The sequence below is a fragment of the Centruroides vittatus genome, unplaced genomic scaffold (assembly GCF_030686945.1).
Source record: "Centruroides vittatus isolate TY-2023 unplaced genomic scaffold, ASM3068694v2 contig_453, whole genome shotgun sequence".
NCBI classification, from domain to species: Eukaryota; Metazoa; Arthropoda; class Arachnida; order Scorpiones; family Buthidae; genus Centruroides; species Centruroides vittatus.
The window spans coordinates 1,468,236-1,478,073 of record NW_027122249.1 but is presented as its reverse complement, the minus strand read 5'-3'; the positions used below and the strand labels follow the sequence as shown (position 1 = coordinate 1,478,073).

Below are 9,838 nucleotides of genomic sequence, written 5' to 3'. Positions count from 1 at the left end.
AATATGTGAGAATTTGATGGAGAATTGAGGAAAACTTATTGGAAAATTCGTGGGATGCGGGAGAATTTAATGAACAATAACATTCATATGTCTGTTATAAACTCAATTTGTTTGTTATATATAGGGTGGTCCAGTCAAAACTGTAATTATTCACATTTTTTTAGATATAATAAGATTAAACTCCCCAAATTGATTAGTAAGAATTTTATTATCGATCTAAATTAATCAACAACGTTGTTATTAATTACTCGATGTTACGGGTTATGTTGTAACTCGATGCCTGCTGTAAGGCTGTATCATATTACTTAATTAAAAATGTGTACGTTCTACCAATCTTAACGAATTTTAAATAAAGGGTAAGAAATATATTCAATATTCAGAGTTTAAATAATTAAATACTTTTTATTTTTAGAAAAAATTAATTTTAAAACTTTAAATATTTATCGATTAAACAGGATGGATCAAAAGCCAGTTAACTGCTGTAGAAACCAAATTAAAATTAAATAATTAACTTTTAATTACTGTAATTTAATTATATTTTGTTTTATCACGTGTCAATTCGTTTCGTCACAAAACTGCGTGTTTGACGTTGAAACTAAGTATGGTTAACTGACTTTTGGACCATCTTATATAATAAACTAATTGAGTTTATGATAGAGTGCTGCATTTTGGGGATATTTTAAATGATTTTTATTAGAAAAATTCATTATTTAGACTAATTTAAGTATGGAAATTTCTTATTAAATAAGGAAAAGAGTAAGAAAAATTACAACAGAAGTCATGCTTTCTTTGAATATGCGGTTTCTTCTCCAAATTTTTAGAGGAATAGGAATTTTAATTTAAATACTTTTATTAATATATTTTTTTTACATGTTCTTATCTTCAATAATTTCCGAGAGATAAGGCGTACACAGAAATTTTTTAATCACTTTCGTGTAATGTAAGATAGTAATTGCATTGCATTATTTTTTCCTGTTGGATAAGTTTAAATTGCTGTTATTATAGGGAATTAGAAATCTTTGTCTTCTCCACTAATGTTGATTATATAGATTTCGTATTTTCGCTTGAGTTGCTTCTTGATGGAAGGTCTAGTGTGGTAGGTTTTCGTGTGTTTTTCTTACTTTTTGGGCGCTAAGAGGCTCTTCTAATCAAGCACATCGTGGATTCAGCCAGGTTCGCTGTGGAGCAGCAGAGTGGTGAGAGACTAAGTCCAACATATAAAATTGCTTGCCTGGATTCGATTTCAGGCCCCCCACAGTGACAGGTATGCCTTAATCGCTCCAGTTATCCGGCTGTAAAATGAATTCTTCTAGTTTATCGATTTTTAACTCATTAAAATTTTTAAAATTTAACGAGCTTTGTTATTTATAACATATATCAGATTTCAAATTTCAGTTTCATCAACACTGCTTAGAATTTATCTTAATTATTAAAGTACTGTCTATAAAATAGTGTTGATAGTATGCTTTGAATGGAATTTGTTTTGCTATAGTACTGCTTTGACGTCTGCAGCGCCATTTAGGGGAAAGCGACAATTGCGAAAACTGAAATATATAAGCAGTTTAATCACTGAATATGCTAAACCGAAGTTTGTTACTTCATCTGGATTAATTCAATTAATAATTCAGAGTAAATTTAATAGTTTTACTGGCTTGTAAATTATAAAATTTTATCCGGTTTAAATTTATTAACTAAATTACTTTTTACACATTTATTTTCTTAGGAGAATTAAAAAACATTGTATTATTTATGGATCTAATTCAACGACGGCTTTCTTATTTATCAGAAAAGATCGAGAAATCTGTTTATAATTGATGTTCTTCTCATAGATTAACACTTTTTGAAGAGTGTAGTTTGTAAGGAATTGAAGATTTATTTGAATTTGTTGGTTTGCATACCGCAGCGCGACTCGCAAACGGTCTGCGAAAGGGGGATAGCTCCTGTGATGATTTTCTATAGGAAACTGGGCCTTATTTAGGTGTTACAAACGCTAAGAAAACACGGTAAACTCTAGTGGACCAGCCTGTTGGCGAGGCGTGAACTTGCAACTCAGTGTTCAGCTGTTTTATTCATTCGGCCATTGGTCGGAATTTGAAGATTTATGTCTGACAAATTCAGTCAGAAGTATTTAAGTACATCATTCAACCAGTAGAGAAGTTGAGTTTTCGAGCTACATTTTCCAATCACAATTTATTAAGTTTTATATAAATTCTTGGGATTTTAAATCTACTTTCACAAATTTCATAAATATACAAAAACATTTTGAAACAATGCGGTAAAACAATAAGAGCACATTATTATTATCACAATAACAGTCTTTTAACAAAATGGCTAAAGTGGAGACATACAATATTAAAACCTTCGAGCCGTTTTTTGAGGAAATGAAAGGTCTACTTCATAGTCCCAAAGATGCTCTAGTACTCCTTATGCATCATGTCGCCATTTCTAAAGGTGCACAATGTATAGGAATGGGAGAAGATTGGCCTTCCGATTATAGCAATATTCGATCTAAGACTCTACCTGATAATTGGAATGCAGATCAAAAGCTGTACAAGATCATGTACGCAGATGATAAATATCGTTACTTGCTAACAGTACAACTGAGAGAAAACAAGTATATCTTCGTTTACTGGTTTAATGTTGAACCCGAAATTCTTTCCGTCACACTCATCGAGATAAGTGATTACGTTAAAGAATTGACCGGAAATTTTGAGACAACTTTTGAAAATCTGCAGGTAGCCGCAACTCTATTTGAGGACATGATAATCGGTTCTAAACAACCATCAAAGGAGACAACTCCACAACCCGAAGCATCGCAGCCACAGGCGATGGCAGAACTGCATCCAGAAGTCCAGGCTCTGCAGCCAGAAGCAAAACCTGGTTCTTCACAGCCAAAAGAAGTAAATGCACGACAAAAAGATACGGCTCCTCGATCAAAAGCGACTGTTCAACCACCCCAAGCTCGAGCTCAAGCATCTGCTGCCGGGGTTGTACCTACTCAGGAAACTGGTGCTGTACCTAAAAAAATCTTGAAAAGACCTTCCACGAAGAGCAAGAAAGTTTCTCATTAGTCTATAAAGAAAAAATTGATCTTGGCTACCAAAAAAAATTATATCGTTATTTTACCACTAAATTCAACGTTAAATTTAATAAAGATTCTAAACTATTCTGCTTGTTTTTGTTTATGAAATATAGATCTTGGAATTACTGTATGACTTCAGATATCAAATTTAAGATTTAAAATTCTGAATTCTTTTCGTTAATTTTGCACCCCGAATAGTTTTATTTAACTTGTAGTCACAAACGCGAATATCACAGCTAAGAGAGTTAGAAAATGAATTCATTAAAACTATTTTGTGAAATCAACGGTTACCTGAATGTGAAAATCTTGGGATCCGAAAGATAAAAATTCTTGACAGTTCTCAAAGTAGACCCTATCTATAGGTACAAGCCAAACAACCCTACGAGCTAACCTACAAGCTAAATAGGTACAAGCCAAACAAGCTAAAACATTTATTACACATTTTTTGGGGACTTCATGTCAATTTTCAGTTGATTTCACTGGTTTGATTTCCGTCATTCCGTTGGAAGGCGATTCAAAATATCTGATTGCATTGGATTCAATTGATTGAACAAAGCAATGCAACACGTGGCCGATCTTCAAAGGGGAAGATTTTCTAGGGTAAACTGACCTCTAGATGTCGGACATGAAGAAAATCCAGAAAACTCCAGTGGTTAACCCATTAGAGACTTATGAACTCAGTGTTCAGTGGTTTTATTTACTCAACCACTGTGGCTCTTGACAGGAAGTATAAATTACAAGTAAGTAAAATTATAAAATTGGGAGGATAGAATAGACTGCCTGTATTAATTATACTTTCAATTCATAAAAATATGCATGGCTGTTGACCATCTTTCAGTTTCAACTGTGATTAACCATAATTGAATTTAGATTTGTGGATTAAAGCGTCATTCGAAATAATGAACAAGTAATAAAGGCAATTGTAACAATAATAATAATTGGACAAAACAGACGAACAAAATGGTTTTCAAAAAAGAAGAGTTTGAATCGTTTTTTGACAACATAAAGCAGCAACTGACCAGTAAAGAAGATGCATTAGTTCTTATTGTACACTATTTCATCATTTCTAAAGGTGTACACTTCGTAGGGATTGGAGAAGATTGGCCAGCAACTTGTAGTAAAATCGAAAATTACAAATTACCCGAAAACTGGAACTCAAGTCAAAATCAATACACCTTCAGATACATGAATGGCAATGATTATCGATTCTTGTTACAAATAATGAAGAGCGAGAATTTCGAATATCTTTATGTTTATTGGATAAGTCCTGACGCCCCCATTTCGTGGTCCACTTTCTTAATGGTAAATGATTATATTGAGGAGAACTGGGAAACGTTTTCGTCTACATACAAGGGTGATCTAGAGAAACTTGGAACCATTCTAGAACGTACGATAACAATCAATATCCCCGAAACTCCAGAGATATCCGCGAATGTGGCAAAAGAAATACAAGAAGTTCCATTTAAAGCTGAAGAAATGGAAAATGAAAGACCTTTGTTCTTTACCAAAATGATGGCCACTCAAGAAATTATAGAAAAACCGCAACTAAAAAGATCCTCTGCTATAAAGCAATGCGAAACCGTTTTATCCAAGACTGAAACAAAAACATCTGTAAAGAATTCTTTTAAATCAGAACTTCAATGCACTCAAGGGTCTTCTAAAACGAAACCAAAAGAGTCACAGAATATCAAGTCAGAAGCGGGGACAAAAGAAACCATTAAAAGGAGGAAAAAAGTTACTAATTAATATATAGCATGGAATCGATACTTTTTATTGTTAAGCAAACTTTTTTTCAAAAAATTAAATTCTGATCTTTCTTCATGTTAAAATCCAGTTGTTAATAAGGAAATATTCAATAGATTTTTATGTTATGAGAAATATTTGGATAATACTATGAAATGTCATTTACTTTTCCTGTTGTTAGGCATACATAACAAGGAAAAGTATTGGAATCTGATCAAATTTGACCCTTCAAGTTTTTTGCGTATATCCATGTCTTGAGATCTCCTGATACAAAATAGTCAAAAAAGGAAAAGAAATTCCATGAATGTGTGTGTATACGTTTAGTTTCTCAGGATGGGGTAACGATCAAGAAACGAAATTTGGTATGATAGCTTGTGTGTAATTGGGGCATTTATGCTTATAATTGTATGCTTTTTGTCCAATATTGTAACGAATGTTCTAAACAGATATATGTAATCTATATATATAATCGAGATGAGTTGATAACAATAATAATAAGCGCAGAATCCAAACGGTTAGGAGTTGAAAGTTGAAATTTAGTATACAGTTAGGGTACTAATGAGAACGTTCACTAAGAAGGGAGTTTTTTGGTATTCCCCTGCGGAGAAAGGGAGAGGATTAAAGCTTACCCCGAAGAACTCGGCTACTATTGTTCTATTTTAGATGCGGTTTTTTTAAGGAAAATCGAATATATTTTTAGACCAATCTAAAATTTCTCTAATTAGCCTCGAAAGAGGGTGAACCTAATTCTTGCATTCGGTGAAAACGGGTAAGATCGGCTATAATCTAATAATTTTAATTTTCGCTATCGTTACCCAACTCCGGGCTCACCTGCTAGTTTGCTATAAAATTTAAGGACTTATCACACCACAGTTTTGAATTGGAAAGCTCGCTGAGATTTTTTATTAAATCAATATATACATTTCGAACCATATACCCTTCCTCAGTTGGAAAACACTTGAATTATAATTCAAGTGTTTTTCAACTGATTATCGATTCTTGTTACAAATAATGAAGAGCGAGAATTTCGAATATTTTTATGTTTATTGGATAAGTCCTGACGCCCCCATTTCGTGGTCCACTTTCTTGGGAAAACACTTTCACTGAAAAACACTTGAATTATAATTCAAGTGTTTTCGTATTCTTCAGTTTGTATTTAACATTAAATTTTAATTTTAATTCACAGTTTGTACCTTTCTTCTAGTTTCTGTGACATGTAAATATCTATTCTGTTACAATATAATACAAGTATTTTTGCATTTTCCAATTTGCATTTAACATTAAATTTTAATTCACAATTCACAAATTTGCATCTAAGTATCGAATGGTAAAGTATATGATAAATTGATCATATTTATATTTATGAGAATGTTATTTGGACGAATATTTCTTTTCTATTATTACGAGTATTGTTTCATGGTTAGCCTGTCAGAGTCAAGGATATTTCCTACATGCAATAAGTTACGAGCTGAAAATGTACTGTACTGTAGATTCTTATCTCGTTTAGTTCAGACTACTTACGTTTATCATGACGTTATTTTATTGCTTTTCCTCCATCGTAAATGATAAGGATATTTTAAAATAGTTTTACGATTCACTAAAAATTCCTTTAGTATCAGAAAAATTCTGTATTTATTGGAATTTCTATCACATTATTATTCGCTTGGATAGAGCACAGTTTATGTATCAAATTAAAATAGGATAAAATTCTTGATATCGTTAGTAATTCATACATTAATAAGAACTACTTTATTATAATTATGCTTTTTAAAAGTTGGTTTTTGTTTTTTTTTTTTAAACTGACTTTCTAAGTAGCTTAGTTTTGTGTGTGTATGGAAAACATACACCAGATACTCAATAATTTTTAAAATTTTAAATACTATATCGGATATCAGGGAATCTTGCGACTACCCTAGAAATTTGGGACACTTCTCGTGATTTCCCTAGAAGTTTTAGGACACCCTTTTTTGCGACTTCCTTAGAAACATTCTAGAAGAGTTCAAGACGTCGTGAAAGCCAAGTTGGAAATAACTGATCTATAAAATAAAAAAAATATGCAGATGTTATTTTCCATAGCGTAAAATACGAATTAAAGTAGTAATTTGTGAATTTTTATTTGCAGGAAATGTTAGAAATTAGTTTTATCAATTGGACTGAATCTTCCTCAGTGTACAAGTATCATGCTGAATAAGAAAATCACGAGAGGAATTTGAACATTGAGTTCTGCATGAATTTATTCTTTACTTGTAATTCGTTTACAAGAATTTATTTAAATCATATTTTAATGATCTAATACAGTTGCATATTGTGATTATAATATAAACACAGATTTAATACATTCATTATTATTACAAATTAAATTAGGGTAAATAAAGATCTTTCTTAAAGAACTTTTTAAATTGTTACGAAATAACTTTGTTACATTGTTCTTGTTTATGTGTTATTATAATGAACACATTCACTGTTACTTCAAGTGATATTATTTGCATAATAAGAACCACCATCTTAGCCAATATTTAATAGAGATTATTTTCACTCAAATCTCCACAGAGAGCTTACTAATGTCCATTAGTAAGCTCTCTGTGGAGATAGTGGATAAAACCACTGAACACAGGTCTTGATTTGTGCCTCTCAACAATCTGTCTCCCTGGAGTTTTCCGGATTTTCTTTAGGTGTATAATACTTAAATAGGGTGTTTTCCACAAATGTCTTTCTTGGAGGCATCCTCTTTTGTTGCATTGCCTTTTCTCATAAATCATTAGATTAATGAGATAAGGCAAGTTTCTTTAGAGACATTGAACAGATTGGAATAAAGATGTAGAACCAAACTAAGCAGTGAAAAGCGGCCTTTAAGGAGGCGAGGTCTTGGTTGTGATAGTGTTAGTTTGGTAGGATAGAAAATGTGCAGAAATAAGTTAAAAAAAAAAAAAAAAAAACGAACCAAAAGAAGAAAACGTGTAAATTAAGTATAGCCTGATCTCTAATAACTTTCAACAACAGTCATCTCTAAACAGGCCACTTTTTCATGAAATTTTCTTACGAAAGTGCATACAAAATAGCCCTCAAACAATGGTCATTTTTAATGTTCTGTTAATGGTCGTTTTCAAAGATTTGACTCTATTAACGTTTAGAAAACACAAAAACATCAATGCAAAGTGTCCTCTTTAGAAATGTCCTCTTCAGAAACGAATTCCTTTGGAATAGAGGACAATACCCAGGTTTTTTAATGTAAAATATTGAAATCATCACATCACAGTGTTAATTATTCCTGTTTTTTATTGTTAACATACAGGCTACAATTACTTCTTATAAATACAGAAGTAAGCGATATCTGAATTTATAATTAATTTCAAATAAAAAATATTCGTGGCATAAAAGAAGATAAAATTAAAAAGTTAATTTAAAAAGTACAAATAAATTACATATTGTAGGTTTAATTAACACAAATAGGGAATCTTCGTTTGGCTTTTGTCTTCACGCAACTATCTGCAGAATAAGTAATAAAAAAGAATTAGTCCTCAAGAAATTTATATTTATTGTTTCGTAACACTGTACGTTCACTACTACGTCAATTTGCGATCATACATACAATGAGAAAATGACGTCAGATTGACGTAAAAATTTTCACAATTATTGAAGAAAGATGCTGCCCTGTATGAAGAAATACACTTACCTTCCGAGGCCACACATGGACAGAAACGTCTGTATCTTCCTCCTTTTATTTGACCCATGGAGCATCTTTTCTTTCTCAAAGATTTAGCAGCACATTTGGAACCAACATGTTTCTTCTTTAGACAGCATCCACTGAGGCACTCGATGCTGTTGATGCATTTCTGACCCAATGTTAAGTTGCTTCGATAAGGCTATAACAGAAAGAATTTCTTTATAACTTTAAATTTTAGAAGTATTTAAAATAAATAAATTGCTGTGTCTAGACACTTTCCATATATGGCTCACCTTATAAAATGTCACTTGGCATGTAATTGATAAACGTTGTCTGCGATAATGTCAAACATATCAAGTGACAAACTCATCAAGCAGAACAGATGTAGATATAGTTTTTATATTAAAAATCGTACTTGAGGCAATAATAAATTTTATTTTTCAACAATTATTCGAGAATATATTTTTTCAATTGTTAATTAATTACAAGAAATTATTCAATAAAAATTTTCGAATTTCTTTCGGAGAAAAATTTAAAATTCTTATTAATATTCTAATTTTTTAATTATTTAATTTATTAAATTCTATAGAAATGTATTGTGAAAACATTCGATGTTTAAGAATAAAATGTATATTTTCGTGAATAATCTGATCCACACACTAGAGATTATATTCCTGTGTACCTTCCTGGTACATCAGTGTTTGGTAATTACAGTAATTATAATCCCTATGAAAGATACTATAGAGAATACTGATAATAATACTACTGATGACAACTACTGTTATCTTCAGTATAAATTAACAATGGTGAAGACTTTTTTACATCAATTAGCTCTATCTAAACGTTTTATAAATGTTTATATAGTAAAAACTTGATAGGAAATTAGACTTACAATGATGTCTCCATCGGAGTCGATAGCTCTTTGTTCTAAGTATAAATCGTCGTCGTTGGCTCTTAACACAGTTATTCCTATCAAACAGCAGAGGACCAGCGCCCAACTTGTCATGACGATAGCTGTTAACCTTTATCGTGACATGTGATATGACTACTATCAACTTCTCCTCCGCAGCAGAATATGTTTTAAACTCAAGGTCCTTCGTACCGGATGTCAATAGTCATGGCTTCCGAACTAACACGTGGTAAAAACATCCGTAATTTAAGCGTTTAATGTGCCGTTGACGTACGTAAAATTCGCGCGAATAGTTTGGAAACTCGTTTATCTATAGAAACATCTTAATATAACTATGATCGAGTTTAACTTAAAGCTGATTTGATTAACAAGTTACAAAAGTTAAAGCTTTACAGTTGTATGGAATTAGGATAAAAATGAACAATTATCATAGGTTTAA

General features: G+C 31.7%; 1 protein-coding gene across 1 annotated transcript; it reads right to left on the bottom strand.

Annotated features, from left to right (window-relative positions):
- Positions 1–8,083: 8,083 nt before the first annotated feature.
- On the bottom strand, positions 8,084–9,593 carry LOC136977268 (U-scoloptoxin(18)-Er1a-like). Its single transcript, XM_067272728.1, has 3 exons — positions 9,382–9,593; positions 8,499–8,688; positions 8,084–8,311 (listed from the first exon to the last, which is right to left on the bottom strand). Exons 1-3 carry the CDS (start codon positions 9,493–9,495, stop codon positions 8,259–8,261), a joined length of 357 nt encoding a protein of 118 aa, XP_067128829.1. The 5' UTR covers positions 9,496–9,593; the 3' UTR covers positions 8,084–8,258.
- Positions 9,594–9,838: the final 245 nt, after the last annotated feature.